The 20,385-nt window shown below is 39.5% G+C and overlaps 1 protein-coding gene across 1 annotated transcript; it reads left to right on the top strand.

Moving 5' to 3' along the window:
- Window positions 1–3,449: 3,449 nt before the first annotated feature.
- PHAX (phosphorylated adaptor for RNA export) lies at window positions 3,450–18,511 on the top strand. Its single transcript, XM_036742134.1, has 5 exons — window positions 3,450–3,644; window positions 4,952–5,559; window positions 8,102–8,222; window positions 13,774–13,857; window positions 18,010–18,511. Exons 1-5 carry the CDS (start codon window positions 3,537–3,539, stop codon window positions 18,277–18,279), a joined length of 1,191 nt encoding a protein of 396 aa, XP_036598029.1. The 5' UTR covers window positions 3,450–3,536; the 3' UTR covers window positions 18,280–18,511.
- Window positions 18,512–20,385: the final 1,874 nt, after the last annotated feature.

The following is a 20,385-nucleotide window of genomic DNA, read 5'->3' as shown; positions in this document are numbered from 1 at the left end:
GATGGCTTGAATCTCTTCATTTAAAAACTGCCTGTTCATATCCTTCAACCACTTATCTTGAGAAAGGCTCTCTTTCTTATAAATTTGAATCATGTCCCTATCTATCTTAGAAATGAGACCCCACCAGAGAAAATTGCTGCAAATATACCTTCCCTTTTACCTGCTTCTTTCCTAATTTTAACTGCATTGGTTTTGTGGAAAAAAGCGGGAGGTGGAGGGGTGAGAGGTGGAGGTCCACCTATAATAATGTTTCTGTGGAGTAGAGGATATTGTAGGGGGAGGGTAAAAGATCCAGCATCCCCATATTATGGATTGAGGAGAGCTTCATTTGTGGTTGGAATGGTCTGTGGAGTATGAGCACCTCAGGAGAGGCTGGTCCTTCCTGTGCTCCATTGGCATTTGCCTCAAGAATTTATTTTAGGGCTAGCGAATACATAAATTATAGCTCTTTGTAAGTAAACTCTCTTATTTTAGGGGAACTTGTTTTGCTGAAGGGTACGATCACGGTATGGTTCTCTCGATTCTGAGACTTTCATATTGGATGCGTCCCCACTTTTCCCTCTCCCTCCACCTCAGTTCACGCTAAAGCATGGATATATCTCTTTTATCTCTAAAATACAGATTAGCCTGGCAGTTCTATGTATAGATTTCAGATGGTGAAAAAAAATCACATTTTTATTTCAATGTGATAGGGGTTTTTTTTGGTAGTCCCATGAATTTTATTTTATGCAGTTAAAAATATTCTAAGGATTCTATAGGCTTCATCAGACTGCCAAAGGGGCCTGTGAACCTCTACAATCTAAAACAGAGGTGTAAAACTCTGGGCAGGCCATAATTTTTGGTTTTCTAAGTCAATATGCAGCCTGCGGGAATCGTTTCTCTTTGACTTTGATAATGCTGACCCTAAAGGTTCTCTAGTTCTGCTCAAATTTCTGCCCACCTGCATCATTAATCACACCAGGCAAAAACTTGATAACGAGAGTAGCAAAAAACCCGATTAGACTGTGAGTGGAATGCTGAAATAGTGAAGCCCCCTCAGTGTGGGACAAGACCTTACTTCTCCTACCCTCCACCCCCACCCTGCACCCCTTCTATATTTTTAGAAACTGCTTTGCTGAGAAAGTAGAGATAAGAAATTACATCAGGGGACAGATACCTGCAAGGTCCCGTTTATCTAGCCTTTACTCTCTTTTTTCTGAATACCAGTCCCTGGTCTCATTCCTGCCTTTTTGTTTTTTGTTCTCTGTTGCTGGGGACAAAATTCTGAGTTTAGAATGTGAGCTCCAAACCCAGTCAATGGAAAGAGGCACCAGTAGGGGGTGAGGGAACTCTGCATTAGGGTCTATATAACTTGCTTTGAGCTGTATGCCCCACACACACGTGCTAGCATCATCTTGGGCCATGCTGAGGTGTGTCCTTTCTCATGAGAAAGCAATAAATTCCTTTTTGCCTTTTCTCAAGAACGGTTTCTGTCTATTTTTAATGTGAGTAGTGGTCTCAGACCCACACAGGCTGTAAACAATATAAAGAAGCATTGGCCACTTTTGGTTTGGAGTAGGGCTAGGTAGGGGAAGGGATTAGAGGGTCAGACCTTTGTTTTTTCCTACCTGACTGAGCTGAAAGTAGGTTGGGGTCAAGTGCTAAAGGAATTATGGAAATAGAAATGACAGGACCTGTTAACTGAGTAGATGTACAGGATAAGAGAAAGCGGAATAAAAAATGACTAGGAGACTGGAAGAAAGCACAGAACTTTGAGAGAGATACAGATTTAGGAGAAAAGATGATGAGTTCAGTTTTAGGCTGCCTTTTCTCACTCTTCTATTTGGCCAGATTGGCCTCCTCACTGTTCATTTCACAGAATACTCCATCTCTTGGCTTCCATGCTTTTGCATTTGCCCCCACGCCTGGACTGTAATTCCTCCTTTCCTCTACTCTGTGTAATCTATCTTCAACACAAAATTCAGGCATCACTTTCTTCTACGTGAAGCCCTTCCATCAATTTTTAGTGCCCTCCTTCTTGTACTAGGTTATATTTAGTTACTTTTTAAAAAAAAATTTTTACTTGTTCTCTTTGTATTAATTCTGTACATACTTTGTTGTTGAATTATGTTCAACTCCATTTGGGGTTTTCATAGCAGAGATACTGTAATGGTTCACCATTTCCTTCTGCAGTTCATTTTACAGTTGAGGAAACTGAGGTAAAAGGGTAAAGTGACTTGCCCAAGATGACACAGCTAGTAAGTATCTGAGGTCAGATTTATACTCAGAAAGATGAGTTTTCCTGATTCCAGGCCTATGGCTCTATCCACTTGGCCACCTAGTTGTCTGTATATACACAACACACACATGAATCTTTGTCTCCCCATTAGAGTGCAAGCTCCTTGTGAGTAGGGACTATCTAATTTATTGTATTTGAATCCCCAGTGCCTAGCACAGTTCCTGGCACATAGTAGGTGTTTTAATAAGTGACTGGTTGATAGGCATGTTAGTGCTAACATGAAATCTTGTATATAAAAGCAGGCAATTGGAAATAAAGGATCAAAGCTCTTAAGGTCAGAGTAGGGGATACTGATTTTGAATTCACCTACATGGAGGTAATAACTGAAGCCATGACAATGGGTGAAAAGGGGGGAGGGGAAGAGAAAGAGAGACAGAGACAGAGATAAAGAGAGACACAGAGAGAGAGAACCAAGTAGGATAAGGAGTTCATAAACAGGCATTAGAAGTATGATCTTGAGTAAATCATCTGCAAAATAGCAGGAAGGAAGGGAGAATGTACTCTTAAGTCTCATTTAGCTCTCAAAAACTTATGATCCTTTGACTCAGTGACAAGTCTACCTCGTCATCGTTGGTACACATTCTTTATCTAGAATTATATCTTTTTTCTGAGGGGGGAAGGCAGAGCAATTGGGGTTCAGTGACTTGCCCAAGGTCACACAGCTAGTAAGTGATTTGAACTCAAGTCCTCCTAACTCCGGGGCTGGTGCTCTACTCACTGCGCCACCTAGCTGCCCCTAGAATTATATCTTACTCTGCATTCTCCTTAACTAATTAACTACATGGCTTTGGGGGTGGTCATCCAAACGCTCTGGGCCTCATTTTCCTGAGCAGTAAAATGGGCACGGCTGCATGGAATTATTAGAATTAGCATTGACTAGCTCAGCTAAAACGTCTGCCGCTCCGGGAGAACTCCATTACAAATGCAGCACGTTCTTGTAGAGTTAGTATTTTATACTTTTAAAACTGACAAACTTGACTTGAAATTTTAGAAAATCTCATAGCAGCCTGAGCTCAGTTGCCCGAAGCGTAGGGCGTGGCCGTGCAGCCCCTCCCCAACCTCCCGCGGGAGGAGTGGCGGTGCCTGTGGGGGCGGGGGCCCGTGGGCGGGGAGAGGGAGGGGCGAAGAATGGGCGCGAGCCAGGCCCATCCCTCCCCACAAGCCAGGGCGGGAGAGAAGGAAAAGGAACTTAGCTGAACTACTTCCTGCCGTGCTGCCGGAAGCGGCTTTTGATACGGTTTCTCCTGAGAGGTGGAAAATGGCGCTCGAAGTTCGGGGGATGGAAGACGGCGAGCTGTCCGAGTCGGATTCAGACATGACTGATGCGACCACGAACAGCGAGCAGCCCTTGCAGCCCCCGCAGCTGGTGAGGAAGGGGAGGGGGGGCGCGTCACCGTCACCCCCGCCTCGCTCCCGAGGCCCCGGGTCGGGAGAACCGGGCCCCGCAGAACCCGCGCGCCAGTCCATCAAACCGAGCGCGGTGAACACGTTCCGGGATCGGAGCGGCGGCGTTCTGTAGAATGACTAGGGAGCCGGCCTTGGAGGCGGGAGGATGCCATTGCGCGTCTCCACGCGCCGGCTGGGTAGGAATTCCCTCTAACCCCCTGGTACCGTAGGCGGCAGTCTGCAGAAAGGATGCCAGACTGCGTGGGTAGAGCGACCCTCCTCATTTGGGAGTTACCAGCAGATGCACGCCCTGGGCTTACAGGCTTTAAGGACCATGTTGGCGGGATTCACTTTTGTACCTCCCACGTTTTAGGCTTAATTCCTGAACCAAGTACCAGATTCTTGAGAAGGGGGAGAGGGATGTACTTCTGCAGCTGAAACATGACCTGAGTGAAGAAATTCCGTGCTTGCTGTTGCTTATTAAATAATTTGTGTTAAACACGAAATCCGGTTTGTGCCTCTTATCGGGTGTTTCACCGATGTGGATCTAGATGACTTAACAAAATAATAAAGTTTTAGGGTGGTTTTTTTTTTTTAAGGCTATGCTAGGTGGTCAGACAAGTTACACTTACTCAATGCTCATTTAAAGCTGATGCCCTCTCATGGATGTCATAGCATTAAAGGTAATGCAGGCGCAGGATCACTGGCCCACTAGGCATTTTCCATCTAATACAGAAGCAACCACAGACTAGCCTAAAAGGAACTGGTTTTTGTTTTTGTTTTTTAGACGTAATCCAGATCACCTTTATTTGGTTCTTAAGGTCATGTTAAGAAACTGTTTTAAACACAAAAGAGAAGGATTTAAAAAGGAAAGGTTAGTTCAGATGGCCCTTGTTTAGCCTTCCGTTTTCAAATATACTAGCAGCAATTTTTAAAAATCTATAGCAAGAATTCCCATTAGAGCTGATGAGCCCAGATTAGAATTCTATGCTGCGGCAGCGGTTTTTGTTAGGGAGGAAATGTTATTAATGAAAATATGTTGCTTTAGCAGTAGCGTTTTGTATTTTTAAAATTGTCAAGTTCCATATGAAATTTTTGAAAACTAGAAACTAGTTTGGTCACAGGACTTGCTTTGGAGTCTAGTGCTGTTTTAGAGTGGGCCAGGTTTAATATAACTGTTGAATTACTTTTCTTTTTAAAAATGGCAACGCTAACGTGGTAGGATTTGGGGGTTGTTTTTTTTTTTAAAACCTTTTGCGAAGCTGATTGTGTTTTATTCATTTACAGAAAGTACCAGATGGCAATATTTCATTCAGGCCTTTCCAGAGCAGCATTGCAGTCCCTCCAGTATCACATTATCGAACTATTAAGGGTGTAGAATCAAGCGAGGAAAGCTTTTCTGATTCAGACGATGACAACTGTCTTTGGAAACGAAAGAGACAGAAATGTTTTAATCCTCTTCCCAAACCAGAGCCTTTTCAGTTTGTGCAGAACAATCAGAAACAACATATTCTGGGAGGGAGGAAAATCAACAACATATGGGGTGCAGTGCTACAGGAACAAAGTCAAGATGCGGTGGCTAATGAACTCGGTATACTGGGGATGGAGGGCAACATTGACAAAAGCAGACAGTCAGAGACTTACAATTATTTGCTGGCAAAGAAGCTAATGAAGGGATCACAACAGCAAACTCAACAGCTAGACAAAGAGTTAGATGAACATATGCATGATAAAAAAGCCGGTCCAAAAGAAGAAGAAAATGGACAGGGTCATACGAAACGGAAACGACCTGTCAAAGACAGACTAGGGAACAGATTAGAGATGAACTATAAAGGTCGATATGAGATTACGGAAGAGGATCCCGAAGAAAAAGTGGCAGATGAAATTTCTTTCAGGTAAGTCCTTAGCTAACTATCTCTTCACATGAGTCTGATTAATTGTCCCATCCCTAAATTTTCTCTTTACCAAATGTGCCTAATGTAAGTGTATATTCCATTAATCAGTCATGACTCTTCGTGGCCTCCTTTGGGGTTTTCTTGGCAAAGATACTGGGGTGGTTTGCTATTTTCTTCTCCACCTTATTTTACAAACGAGGAAATGGAGGCAAACAGGCTTCCATAGCTACTAAATTTGAGCTCTGGTCTTCCTGAATCCAGGGCTGGCATTCTATCAGTGAGCCACCTAGTTGCCCAAGTGTGTGTATAGTTATCATTTTGGTGTAGGATTTTAAGTGATTTTGTATTAAATAAGTGAATTCTGATTATATTTTCCTATAGGAACATGATTGTGTGTTATTATTTTTAAAACTTGATAATAAGGGAAGACATGGCAGGAACTTGAAAGTAATGAACGTAAATTTGAACAGGACCCTGTGGAACAATTTGTCAGACTTTTTTTAATTCAGTAAGTTTGATCATGTGTTTGCTTATCGATGTGCAAGGAAAGGTTTTTATCAAAAATAATTAGATTTAAGTTTTCTATCTCTTTTGTATCCTGAGGCCTCTACTCTTTTTCCTCAGTGCTATCTTATTTGCTTATCTCATCACTCCTTTTCATTCAATTATCATCTCTTTGTAGATCTCTCTCTCTCTCCCCCCCCCCTCTCTCCCTCCCCCTCTCTCCCTCTCTCTCTCTCTCCCCCCCCTCTCCCTCTCCCCCACCTCTCCCTCCCTTTCCCTCTCTCCCTCTCTCTCCCCCCTCATATATGTTTAGACAGATAGATATAGCACACCCCTAGTTTCTCTTGAGGACTAGTCTTATATAACCAGGTGCCTTTCTGGACATCTTGAACTGGATGTCCTATAAACTTAACATGTCCAAAATGGATTTTTTCTTCCAAACTCCCTTCTTTCTAATTTCCTTATTACTGTTGCTGGTACATCCTATTCACTCAGCCAAGAAGCATCTTAATTCCTTACTCACATTTCACAAAGCCGTTCTGTTACTATATCTTGTCATTTCTGTCTCTACCACATCTCTGGTGTACATGCCCTACTCAAACATCTGCTGCCCTCATTGCCTTTTGCCTGGATTATTTCGTGGCTTTCTAAGTGCTCTCCCTCTTTCGTCTGCTCAACTGCCAAAGTGATTTTCCTAAAGTGTAGGTTTGTCCAAGTCACTTCTTAGTCATCAAACTACAGTGGTTTCCAGAATCACCTCCAAATCCAGTCTGTCCAATGAAGTTCTTCACAGCCTGTCCCCTCTCTACTTTCCCTGTTGTCTTATACTTCTTTCCATGTACTTACTGTATTAATATACTTGCTGTTCCTCATGCATGACACTCTCTCTCTGGGCCTTTGTACTTGTCCACCATGTCTGGAATGTTCCCTTTCCTCACCTCTTCCTCCTAGTTTTCCTGACTCCCTTCATGACTCAGCTTAAATGCAGTCTTCGGCTAGAGGCCTTTTGTGGTGTTCCCAGCCCCTCATTAAAATAAGCCCACCTCATTACAATATTCAGTTGTTAACCAGTCGGAGTCGATTTCCACCCATTAAGGACAACCCCTTCTCCAAGGGTATTTAAGCATTCAGGGGCATCCAAGGTTTGTCTTTGGCTTCCAAGAGGGCCACTGACCTCATTTTATTGATTAATTGCTAGCCATAATTAATAAATTGATTATTAATTACCCAGAAACTGTGTCTCTCAGACTTTTCATTTGTTATAATTCTAAATTTGATGGAAGGGAAGAAAAAAGTGTTAGGAGTATAATTGCTCTGCAGGGGTGGGGAACTTGCTGCCTCCAGGCCACATGTGGCCCTCTAGGTCCTTAAGTACAGCCTTTTGACTGAATCCAAACTTCATAGAACAAATACTTTTATTAAGGGATGCTTTCTTTCTCTTCAAGAGATCATTTGTCAGTTTTCAGTGGTGGGACTACATAAAAAATTAGGATATTGGGGAGAAATTGGTAGTAGAGATAGAATCGTAAAATTTTAGAGCTAAAGATTATGCAATATAACTTCACTTTTATGGCTACCCCAAGAGGTTGTTATTGTTTGAGATTTTAGAAATATTTTAATTTCTTTGCATGCTTGGTTTGGAAAAAAGCTGATATTTGTGTTTATTTTTAAATAGTTTTAAGATAATATGCAAGATGATTCTAGAAAACTTCTGATGAAGAATGCTACCTACCTCCTGACATAGGTGATGGACTAAAATGCAGAATGAAACATACATTGTTGGACATGGCCAATATGAGAATTTGTTTTGTTTGACTCTGCTTATTTGTTACAAGTTATTTTTTTCTTTCTTTCTACAGTGTTAAGGTCATATTGTGGGAGAGACAAAAAATAAATGCTTGATAATTGAAAAAAATTAATTTAAAAAAGGCCATATGCAAGATAATTTTCTGTGAATTCACATGCAGGAGAATTATTTTTCAACCAGTGTAAAATAAACAGTAAGGTTAATAATATTACCTATTTGCTCCTTTTGTAGGCTTCAGGAACCAAAGAAAGACCTGATAGCCCGAGTAGTAAGAATAATTGGAAACAAAAAAGCAATTGAGCTTCTGATGGAAACTGCAGAAGTTGAACAAAATGGTGGACTTTTAATAATGGTAAGATAAACGGTATACTTTTTTTCTTTGCCTTGTGTGGACAAACTTGCCTTCAGTTATTTATTTACCATCTATGTAGAATTAGTTTTAGAATTTAGTAGTAGGTGACTGGTTAGGTCATTGGTCATCAACTTGACTAGACCAGAAGGTAAAATTAAAACTGGTCAAAGTGTCAGATGTTGCAGAGAGGTCAAGAGGGATATGGATTGAGAAAAGGTTGGATTTGACAAGAGATCACATGACTTTGAGAAGGCAGTTTCAGTTGAGTGATGAGGTCAGAAGCCAGATTGAAAAGATGGGTGAGAGTAAGTGGAGACAGTGAGCATAGATGGCTTTTTCTAGAGGTTTGGTGGTAAAAGAGGAGAGAAAGTACCATTTCCATCAGGGACGGTAGGGTTCAGTAAGGTTATTTTATTGTTGTCTTGTTTTGTGTCTTTTTGGTAATGGCTTTACAGTAGCAAAGTGATTCTTAAAATATCTCTCCTTGATGTGTTTTCCAGGTCATTTGTTTTTGCCATGAGATACCTTGAATTTTCTTTTTTTTTTCCCAGTCTTTTAACTTTCTTTGAGCATTTCTTACTGTTTCATAGTTATTGGCTTCTATTTGGTCCATTCTAATTTTCAGGGAGGCTTTTTTTTCCTTAGGCAAGGTTATATACCTCTTATTCCAAGATATTAAATTCTCTTTCCAAATTTTTCTTCATAGCTCTCATTTTTCCCCCATTCTTTCCTTTAGTTCTTTTATTTTTTTTAAGTAATCTTTTAGGTTTTTGTTTAACTTCCTTCATCTCTTCCAAGAATTCTGGTTGGACTTGTGCCTGAGTTGTATTTTTCTTAGAGGCTTTGCCTGTAAATATTTAGGAGTCCTTCTCTTTTGTGGGGTTTGTGTGTCGAGCATCCTTATCACCATAATACCACTTTACAAAGTATTAAGTACCTACTCTGTGCTAAGCATTGTGCTAAGTGTTTTTACAAATATTATCTCACTTAATCTTCACAGCCACCCTATGCTATTATTATCCCCATTTTACAATTGAGGAAACTGACACAGGCAGGTCAAATGACTTGCCCAGGGTCACATAGCTAGTAAGTGACTGAAGTCATCTTTGAACTCAGGTCTTTCTGACCTGGCTATGGTGGTATTTTTTTTCCTTTTCTTATTCTACTAGCCTACTTGTTTACTTTGGACTTTATGTTGCAGCTGGGCTCTGCATGCTTCTAGTGGGAATATGTAAACTTAATTTTTGTCCTCTTGGTCCAAAAAAAAAAAACCGCTTCTGTTTTCTTGGGATACCAAATTTTCTGTTATTCTAGGATTTTAAGGACAGGTCAGGCTGAGAACCTTAAAACTTTTGCAAGCCAGACCAAGTTGGATAGTTGCCATTTTGGTCTGTGAACCTGACCTCTACCTTAGTCTGAGCTGTTGTCCATTGAGCAGTCTCTGTTTGGAAGTTCTGGTAGACAGCTGCAGGACTCAGCTGGGAAGCTCTGCTGATTGAGAGCAATAGAACTCTAAGTTCTCTTTTGGTCTGGGATTCCTGCCCTGATTATTGCACTGCAGGCTTCAAACCAAGCTGAAGGCTGGAACTGAGACTCTTCTCTGAACTTGTTCCTCACTCACTCAGTACTGAAACTATGCCTTATCCTAGAATATCACCTTTGGGAACAGATGCTGTGCCCTGGATCAGTGACCCAGAACTAGATATTAAATAAAAAGCTATCAGGCAGCACTTGTTCCCACCCCCTGTACCAGGTTTTGAGGCCCTGCAGTGTACAACCTCTTTCAGCCTATATTTCAAGAATGTTCTACTTCTGGTCAGATACTGTCCCCAGTTTCATTAAGACTGCTGTCTCCCTAAATCAATCTGGGCTAAAAAAAAATGACTCACTATGATTTTTTTCTTGGATTTCTGATCAGTACTTAGTTTGGGTTTTTTTCTAGATGTTTATGGAGAAGTATGCTGCAGGAGCTAGGCTATCCTCATACTATTCTATCTTGACTCCCCCTTTCATTTCTTTAATGTTTTCTTTTAGTGTACTTATTTGATTTATAAAAATCATTTAAAAATTTTTTCAAACTTCCACTTATCTGTTCTAGGAATTTTAATTTAACTTGGTGATTTGGAGTCATTTTCTTCTTTTGGGTTTGTGTCTTAAGCACCCCTGTCATCATTATTGCTCTTTATGGTAGGATGCTTATTTTGTTTGTTCATTCTTCCAACTTACTTCCTGAAGACTGGCTTTGCACACTTGGAGAAGGAACATCTGGACTGGATTTGTGTGCCCTTGGTTCATCCTGCTTCATTCAGTTGGTCAGTCAGTAAAAATTTATCAAGTGCCTACTAAATGCCCAGCACTGTACTAAGTACTGAGGATACAAAGAACGTTGAAAGATAATCCCTGCTCTAAAGGAAGTCTGTCAAATTGGGGAGAAAACATGAAAACAATTATAAAAACAAGATAAAAGATAAATTGGAGATAATCAATAGAGGGAAGGCACTGGAATTAAAGAGGAATTGGAAAAGGTTTGGTTTTTTTTAATAGAAGGTGGTATTTTAGCCAAGACTTGAAGGAAACCAGAGACACGAGGAGAAAATGAAGAGAATGTTCTAGCCAATAAAAATGTTTGGAGTTAAAAGAGTATCTTCTGTAAGAAGGCCATTATCACTGGATTGAGGACTAAGTGATGGGAAATAAGGTGTTAGAAGACTGGAAAGGTAAAGGGGTAGGGGCAGATGATGAAGGGCTTTGAATGCCAAACAGTATTTGATCTTAGTGGAAATGGTAAGCCACTGGAGTTTATTGAATGAGGGGGAAGAGGTGTGTGGTGATACTTAGAAAGATCACTTTGGCAATTGAATAGAGGATAGGCTTTAAAGGGGAAAAATTTATGGCAGGGAAACCAATCAGCAGGCTATTACAATAATTCAGTCATGAGGTGATGAGGGCCTGTAGTAGGATAGTCTGAGAAGAGTATATTTGAAAGATGTTACAAAGCTAAAATCAGCAGGCCTTGGCAACAGATTGGATATGGAGGGTGAGAAAGGAATCAAGGATGACACCTAGATTGTCCACCTGGTTGACTGGGAGGCTAGTGGTACCTTCATGAGTAATATCAAAGTTGTTATTCTTCATTCTTGAAGAGGACCATGACATGGAGGTGATGCCATGACATGCAGGTGAATTGGATTTAAGTGAAGGAGGGCTGTGCAAAGTCACCAGCCTCACTTTCTCCTCCAGAGCCATCTGGATCCAGTGGCCAGATAAATATCAGGACAAGTGGAGATGGTCTCAGATGCAGTAGAAGATCATGGCCTTTTAAAGCTAAGATTCTTTTGCAGGTCTCATTTTGACCCAATGCCCACTCATTGATTGATTTAAAAAAGTGAGACAAAGAATGGGCTCTTTAATCTGGTCCAGAAGAAAAAAAAATCAAACTAGGAGAGGAAGACCCTTAGAGTTTCTGGCCAAAACAGAAACAATCCCTATTTACATTCACTCTGAGTCAATCTGGGCCCAAACAATGATCAAGGAGACAGGAAGACTCTAATAAGGAAGTTAGAAAGAACTCCATGGGAGCTGATGAGATCACCAGGTGAAATAGTGTAGAGGCAGTAGAAAAGACAGCCCAGGACAGGGCCTTGAGAAGACTCCCCTGGTTAGTAGGCATGACATGGATGATGATCTAACAAGGGAGACTGAACAGATTGGAGGCAAACAGGAGACAGTCGTATTCCAAAAATCTGGAGAGAAAGAATCAAAGAGAAGGCAATCGGCAGTGTCAGGCTACTGCAAGGTCAAGAAGAATGAGGATTGAGAAAAGGCCATTGGATTTGGCATTTAAGAGATCTCTGATAACTTTGGAGGGTTTTGGTGGAATGAGGTCAAAAGCTGGATCATAAGGGGTTAAAAGGAGAGTGAGAGAGAAGAAAAGAGAAACCAGAGGCAGCTATTGTAGACAACCTTGTCAAGGAGTTTAGCCACAAAAGGCAGAAGAGAAATTGGATAATACTGTGTATGTAAGGATCAAATGAGGATTTTTTGAGGATGGAGATTCAGGGAGCTCAAGACACATAGGACTCAAGAGAAGAGGACAGTGCAGAGTTGAACTGGTTGACCGAGGGGTCAAAATGGGGAAAAGAGTGTGGCTAGTGTAGGAATATAAAAGGACTACCTTGCCCCAGTGATGGCCCAGTTGAGATTATGTATCATAAAGTTATATTGGATCTGGTCAGCATGGTTACATGATTTTCTCCAGCTTCATTTAGCAGCGCAATAGGAACAAAGGCAATGGAAGGTGGGAGTAATCCAAGGCTGGCTTCAGCAGGACAAGATCTTCTAATAGGATAAAGAGGCAAGGGACTCAAGAAGAAGACAGTGTAGAATTTACCTGACTAACCAAGGGGCCAAGATGGGGAAGGGAAAAGAGTGCAGTCAGTGCAAGACATGGTCTAGGAAAGTCTGAGGGGCTAAGAAATTGGAGGTTGCTTTGCATACAAAGAGCAGGGCTTGGAGTTGCAAGGCGGAGAGGGAGATGGAATGGCAAGGCATTGTGATCAGATAAGGGAATTTCGGAATTCATAAAATGGTACATTTGTCAGTGATGACAAAATCGATGGTTTAACCATCTTTTTATGTTCCTGAGGTGGAGTGGAGGGAGTAGGTCATTGGAAATGAACATATTTGAGTAATAGGGAAGTAGGGGTGTTGAATGAAGTAACAGTACATATATTGAAACTTTCTAGTACCAGGGCAGGAGTTGGGGAAGAAAGGAAGATTGAGCCAGGCGCTGAACTTACTGAGGAAGGAAGGAGAATGTAAAGGTCGGTAAACAGTGGGGTATGAGTACAAGTACAGCCAGTGCTAGAAAGAGTGTCCAGAGAGACCGATTCATCAGGAGGGAGCCAGAAGATACTAGCCTCCCCCTTCCCCTGGCTTCCTTCAAGTTTCAGCTAAAGTGCCATCTTCTGAAAGAAACTTTTCCCAGTCCTCTTTAACCTTAGTGCCGAGCTTTTTTCAGCCACTTAGCCTGTTTCCGTGGCTGTAAAATGGGAATAACAACATCACCTATCATGCAGGCTGTTGTGAGGATCAACCACAGGGCCTGTCACAGGGGCAATATGAATGCTCCTCCCCTTGCCCTCTTGCTGACAGGATTCTACACAGTTTAATATTTAATTACTCCCTAATTATTTGTTCTATAAGTTCCTGGAGTTCAATCAGTCAACTAGTACTTATTAAGCATCCACTATGTACCAGGAACTGTAAAGAGCTCAGGGATACAGAGAAAGGTCAAAGGTCAAAGGTCCTTGCTCACAGAGAGCTCAAAGTCTAATGGGGAGACAACAAACAGCTATATACGAACCCCCCCCCACACACACACACACGATTGTTGCTCTCTCTATAGACAGGTAGATAGATAAATTCTGGCTAGTCATACAGGAAGTATCTAAGCTGACTTCAGGCCCAGAGCTGTACCCACTGGATCACCTAACTGCCTTAAAATACAATATAATATAATTCATTATACTTCTCATATTCCTTTCTGTAGAATGGCAGCAGAAGAAGGACACCAGGTGGAGTATATCTGAATCTTCTGAAAAACACACCAAGCATCACTGAGGGACAAATTAAGGTAAAACTGAAATTCTCTGTATGAATTTCAAGTCCATTGTTTGTTTGACCCTTCCCATCCAAATTTAATTCCCACTACTTCCTCACATCTGCTCTCTCCTGCCTCTATTCCAGTTTTTCCTCCCCACTGCCTGTGGAAAACCTAGCAGTCCTCTAAGGTACAGCTCACATCTGACCCTACTAAAACCTTCAGTATTTTATTTTATGCTGAGCTACATTACAGTGCCAGGGGTGGGGAACCTGCCCAGCCTCAAGGCCACATGTAGCTCTCTAGGTCCTCAAGTGTGTCCCTTTGACTGAATCCATACTTCACAGTTTAAATCTCCTCAAAAATAAAAGGATTTGTTCTGTGAAGTTTGGATTCAGTCAGAGGGACACACTTGAGGACCTTGAGGCCGCAGGTTCCCCACCCATGCCTTACACCTTTGTAGTTTAGCAATGAATAGTTTCCTTGTTGTTTCTTCAATGTTAGTTTCTTTTTTGCAATTTGATCCTTGCTGTTAGGGGATTGTATCCCTTTTTTCATATGCTTCGAAAGCAGACATGGTGCGTATGCATATTGGGCAAATATTTGCTGTAAGGATGATTTATGGTTAAAAAAAAAAAAAAACTGTGCTTTTTTAGACCGGGCAGAGTGGTAGAGGAGGAAAAAACCTTCATTGGAACCAAAAGACCTGGATTCTAGTCCTAGCTGTACCACTTCCTGGTTCTGTTATTTTGTCCAGGTTGCTTAGACCTCATCTGAAAAATGGAAATAATATTTGTTACAGGGTTATTCTAATAATGGTAATAGCTTACATCTATATAATGCCTTCAAATTTGCTCTTCATTTATATCTTCATCTATAATAGCCTGTGTAAAATAAGTTATTATCACCATTTTAGAAGAGAGGACCAGAGACTTGCCCATCATGTAAGCAAGTACATGAGACAATGTTTGAACTCAGATCCTGGCTTTATGTATTTATCCATTGGATCATACTACTACTCTATTGTAAGGAACAAATGAAACTGTACCATATGCATAAAAGGTGGTGGTATTATTTCTCTTAAAATTCAGTTCTCTCAACCACTTCTACTAGTCATTTTTTACTGAATACTAGTAAAGCATTTCCTATTGTAATCAAAGTAAGATATCAGAATTCTTGTAAAGAAATTTTGTTAAATGATTGTGGTATTGGAGAATCTGTGCTCCCTGTGTACAAAAATTGGAGCTTGAACCAGGTTATGAGGTATAGCTTTGCTGTGGTGAATTAGCAATTTAAAAGAAGCCTTGTGGGGGCAGATAGGTGGTGCAGTGAGTAGAGCACCAGGAGGACCTAAGTTCAAATCCGGCCTCAGACACTTGACATACTACCTGTGTGACCTTGGGCAAGTCACTTAACCCCAATTGCCCTGCTTTCCCCCCTCAAAAAAAAAAGCCTTGAATTCCAAGAAACTTTAGACCTTCTTCACCTTCTGTCTCTTTGTTCCTGAATCAGAGTGATTTTGTTGTTGTGAGTGGCTTGAGAATTTAGGTGGGTTTTGTTTAGCACATTGGGATGTTTGAAGTGAATTGAGACTATTTGAAAACTAGAGTTTAACCCTGTCAACTCAACTCCATGCTGACCTCCCAATATTTCCAATTTTTCTATTCCAGCCCCTCTTAACTTATGTACAGGGTATTCCTAAGGTCTGGACACACAGGCAAAAATGCATATTGTCAAGAAATGAAATGAATGAAATTTTCAGCAACATTTTATTTAATGGGAATATTAACAAATAACATCTTCAATATGATTTCCATCATTTGTGATGCAAAGGTTGATGCGCTTTGCAAGATTCACGTGAATTTAATGCAATAATTCTGCATTGCCGTCAATTTTAGCACATTCACTCTTTATGTGTTCAATCAAGTGTGTTGCATCTGTGATTTTCATTGAGTACACCTTCTCCTTTAGCATACCCGAGAAAAAGAAGTCAAGGGAGCTAAAGTGTGTTAATATTCCAAATATTTCAAAATATGCCTTTTTTCCTTATGTGTCCAGACTTTAGGGACACTTTGTATTTTCAGGCACATTATCAGAATTTCAAAATTGAAAAGACCTCGGAGGTCATCTAATCCAACCTTTCTTGAGCTGAACAGTAATCTCCCTGATAGCTGGCTTTGCTTGAAAGAACTTCACTGAACCTACTAGCTTCTTAGGGAATCCCATTTTGGACAGCTCTTTGTGGAAGTTTTTCTTTACATCAAGCCAAAATTTGTCTCCTTGCATCTTTTTACACATGGCTCGTAATCTCTTCTAAACTGAACATCCCCAGTTTCTATAGCTGATCTTTACATAGCATGGTCCACCACCATCTTTATCACTCTGGATACTTCCTAAATGTAGTATCCAGAACTATAGATACTACTCCAGATATGGTCTGACCAGGCTAGGATACAGTGGAACTATTACCTCCCTCATTGTAAAAAATGGTGTCTTCTTCAGTGGAACCTCAGATCACATTAGCTTTGTTTAGCTGTCATGTCATATTGTTGACTTTGAATGTGAAGTCCTCTAAACCCCCGATCTTTCATGTAAACTGTTGTCTAGTTGTGCAGCCCCCATTTTATACTGTTTATTTCTTTTTTATACGTTGATACAGGGAGCTCTAAAGGGGGAAACTCCCACTGATGCAGCTGTTCTGTAACTTTATAATCTCAAGAAGTAGACTGGGGCACCAACTGAGAGGTTGGGTGACTTACTTAGAGACACACAGCCATCATTGTCCTTTTCTAAAACCCAAACATAGGATTTCACATTTATTCCTATTAACTTCTAGCTTTTAAGTTTGGCCTGTAATTTTAATGTGAGTTCTTTTTGAATCCTTAAAAGTATGCCATCTATGCCTCCATCCAAGTCATTGACAAAAGTGTTTAAAAGGATGGCTCCCTGGGATATTTCATTAAAAACCTGAGTCCAAGTTTATGTCTTTAATGACTACTCTTTGGGTCTGATCATTCACCTGATTCTAAATACACCAAAATAGTTTATTACCTTGCCTAGATGTCTCCATCTTGTCCACAACGATATCAGGAGAGACTTTGTTAAATACTTTGATGAAATCTAGGCATATTAGTTCTAAACTTCTTCCCTGATCTACCTGTCCCCTATTGCTGTCAAAAAGGAAAGTAGGTAAGTATGGCTTAGCTTGTTCTTGATGAAACCATTTGGCTCTTAGTGATTATTCACTTCTTCCCTTTTTAAATGTTTACACTATACCTTTAATATAATACATTTAAAAAATTTGCTGGGAGTCTAAGTCATCTTCAGCAATTTGAAGACTCCGTCATCTTCCATGTTTTTACGCATCTCAAATCTTACAATATTGTCTTCCATTCGTCATGTCTTTTCAGTGATCTCTCACAGTGGCTCTCACTCATCCATCCTTTTAGTGCTCTAGGATAGTTCAGGGCTTGGTGACTTAAAATAATTGAGGGTAGCTAGGGGCTCTCTTATCTTCCTCATTTACTATGGATTTCAACTCCTAGATAATTTTCCCTATCCCAAAAATAGTCCCTTTGAAAAGACGCGTGGGGGTTGAGGAGGGGAGGGGAAAACGAGTGATGATGCTCTCGGTTGTCCTGACTTCATTGATCTTCCTGTTACCTTGAGTATAGCTAAAAAGGTTTTAATGGGTGTTTTTGTTGTTTTCTTGCTATTTTTAGCATTTATCACCACCTTCAGTTCATTCTATTAGTTTTTAATGTTTTTATAATAACTTCAGGTAATGCTTTTTTTTTTACAATGAATTCTCTCAGTGGAGCATATATATCTCCCTTATTTATACAGGTGTATTCTCATAATTTTTCACAGTGATGAAATATTTCTCTATAATAATTATGTCTTATCTTTCTTATCATTGCCACAAATTTCATTCAAGGTATAATTGAGAAGAAGTCTTATAATGGCAATGTTGTGTGACATATATTGGAATTTCTAAATAATCAAACCTATAGATTACTCTTAGACTTTCATTTTTGTTGATTGATGTTTAAAAGAAGCTTTTTTCCTCATTAGTTGTCTTTAAAAGTTAAATCGGTGCACTTCCCCCTTCATTTTTCTAGTTAGAAATCTTTTGCCACCAGAGAAATAATGTATTTTAATAAAGTTCATTGTGTCTTTTTAAAGGAAATTTTCTATGTTGAAAACCAAAAGGAATATGAAAATAAAAAAGCTGCTAAGAAAAGGAGAATACAAGTCTTGGGGAAAAAGATGAAGCAGGCTATTAGAGGTCTTAATCTTCAAGAATATGATGATGCATCTCGAGAAACTTTTGCAAGTGACACAAATGAGGCATTGGCTTCTCTGGATGATTCCCAGGAAGGACATGGAGAAAGAAAGTTAGAAGCAGAAGAAACCTTTGAGGTTGATCATTCTCTTGATTTGGAGGTCTTTTAATAACATCTTCAATATCTAGGGTAATAAAATTTTCTAAGAAGCATCGAGATTAACCATTTTATTACAGTTTGACTACTTCATTTGTTTGCCTTTGCACATGTTACCTGATAAAAGCATTTGTTTCTGTTTCGAAGAACGTGAAGGAAGATGAACCTAATAGAAATGGTATCTGTTGTTTTTAAGAAACCTGTCATGTCTAGCTAAATAAAGTTTTAAGTGTGTTGAAATCATATTTCTTTTATCAGTTTATTGCATGTGGTAAACTATAGATGAAAATACTGATATCTTAAGCATTACTGATAATAGAATATCTTTTTTGAATTTTCTCTTTTAAAAAGTCAGTAAGCTACTTTTAGGACTTCTTTAAACATTCCACCTGGTTTGGTTCTTTTAACTTCCTGATCCCTTAGCAACTTAAAGAAGCTAGAAACTCTTGAATTATAATATTTCTTCTAACTTATGGCTCTCAGTTCTTTTATTTCACCAACCTGATTGGGTGAAAAGTAAAATCAACTTTTCAATAAAGTTTTGGTTTATCTTGTTACTTCATTACTCACTTTGGTCCAGTATATAGGGTCAAATAGTGAGATGTATCCATACCATCAGAAAATTTTAAAATCTGAATTTCAATTTAATGCTAATCAACTTCAACAAAGTATCAGATATCATTTCTTCATGAAGGTTCAAAATAAGCCCTTGAAACAGTGAAGAGAACAAATTTAACTAGAATTGTGATTTTTATTTGGAAGTCACTTTTAAGAGTATAAAGACTGAGAAAATGTGCAAGAGAAAATGATATACAACTCTGTATTTTACAAAGACTTTTTTGGAATACTTTAGTGTTTTAAAGTGGGAGCTACGTGGGAAGAAGAGAGATTCTCAGATTGCTTTTGATTTGTAAAGTCTGCAAAAGAAAACTTGATTCCTGGTAATTTTTTAAAATTATTTTATTTTTAGTTTTCTACATTGACTTCCATAAGTTTTAAATTTCCTCTCTCTCAGAGCAAGGAATAGTTTACCTATCAGATTTATGGAAAAGAAAAGAATTCATGACCCAACAAGAGATAGAGAGCATTACAAAATGCAAAATGGATAATTTTGATTATGTTAAATTGAAATGTTTTTGTACAAAAAAAAAGCCAATGCAACAAAGATTAGGAGGGAAGCAGAAAATTGGGAGAAAATCTTTACAACTAGTGTCACTGATAAAGGCCTCATTTCCAAATATAGAGGGAACTGAACCAAAATATATAGGAATACAAGTCATTCCCCAATTGAGAAATGGTCAAAGGATATGAACAGACAGTTTTCAGAGGAAGAATTTAAAGATAACTATAGGCATATGAAAAAATGCTCAAAATCACTACTGATTAGAGAAATGCAAATAAAAACAACTCTTAGATACCATCTCTCTCCTGTCAGATTGGCTAAAATAACAAAACAGGAAAATGATAAATGCTGGAGAGGATGTGGGAAAATTGAAACATTGTTACATTGCTGGTGGAGTTGTGAACTGATCCAGCCATTTTGGAGAGCAATTTGGAACTATGCCCAAAGGCCTATAAAAATGTTCATACCCTTTGACCCAGCAATACCACTTCTAGGGTTGTATTGCAAAGAGATCACACAAGTGTGGAAAAGGGCCCATATGTACAAAATCAAAAGAATGAAAAAAATAGAATGTGAAACATCTTATTAGAAAAACAATTGATCTGGAAAAACAGCTCATGGAGAGACAATACAAGGATTGTTGGATGACCTGAAAGTTACAACCAAAAAAAAAAAGTCGATATAATACAAGAAATTATGAAGGAAAATTGCCCTGAAGTTTTCAAACAAGAGTGCAAAGTAGAAATAGGAAAAAAAAATCCATTGATCACCTGAAAGACATACCAAGATGCAAATTTACAGGACTAGCATAGCCAAGTTTCAAAGCTCCAAGTTTAAGGAGAAAATACTGCAAGGAAGAAGAAAAAATTTAAATACAGCAGAGCTACAATCAGGATCACACAAGACCTGGCAGCTTCTATGTTAAAAGTCCCTAGGTCTTGGAACATATTTTCAAGAGCAAAAGAACTGGGGTTGCAACCAAAAATAACTTATCTA

Source organism: Trichosurus vulpecula, chromosome 1 (genome assembly GCF_011100635.1).
Source record: "Trichosurus vulpecula isolate mTriVul1 chromosome 1, mTriVul1.pri, whole genome shotgun sequence".
NCBI classification, from domain to species: domain Eukaryota; kingdom Metazoa; phylum Chordata; class Mammalia; order Diprotodontia; family Phalangeridae; genus Trichosurus; species Trichosurus vulpecula.
Note: the sequence above shows the minus strand (reverse complement) of the source record. Positions and strands in the feature narration are given on the sequence as shown.

What these genes read in the sequence shown, in the direction of transcription:
- PHAX (XM_036742134.1), top strand. Translation starts at nt 3,537, where the DNA reads ATGGCGCTCGAAGTTCGGGGGATGGAAGACGGCGAGCTGTCCGAGTCG. An exon ending in CCTTGCAGCCCCCGCAGCTG is followed by an intron (nt 3,645 to 4,951) that starts GTGAGGAAGGGG and finishes ATTCATTTACAG; the next exon opens with AAAGTACCAGATGGCAATAT. An exon ending in TCACTGAGGGACAAATTAAG is followed by an intron (nt 13,858 to 18,009) that starts GTAAAACTGAAA and finishes GTCTTTTTAAAG; the next exon opens with GAAATTTTCTATGTTGAAAA.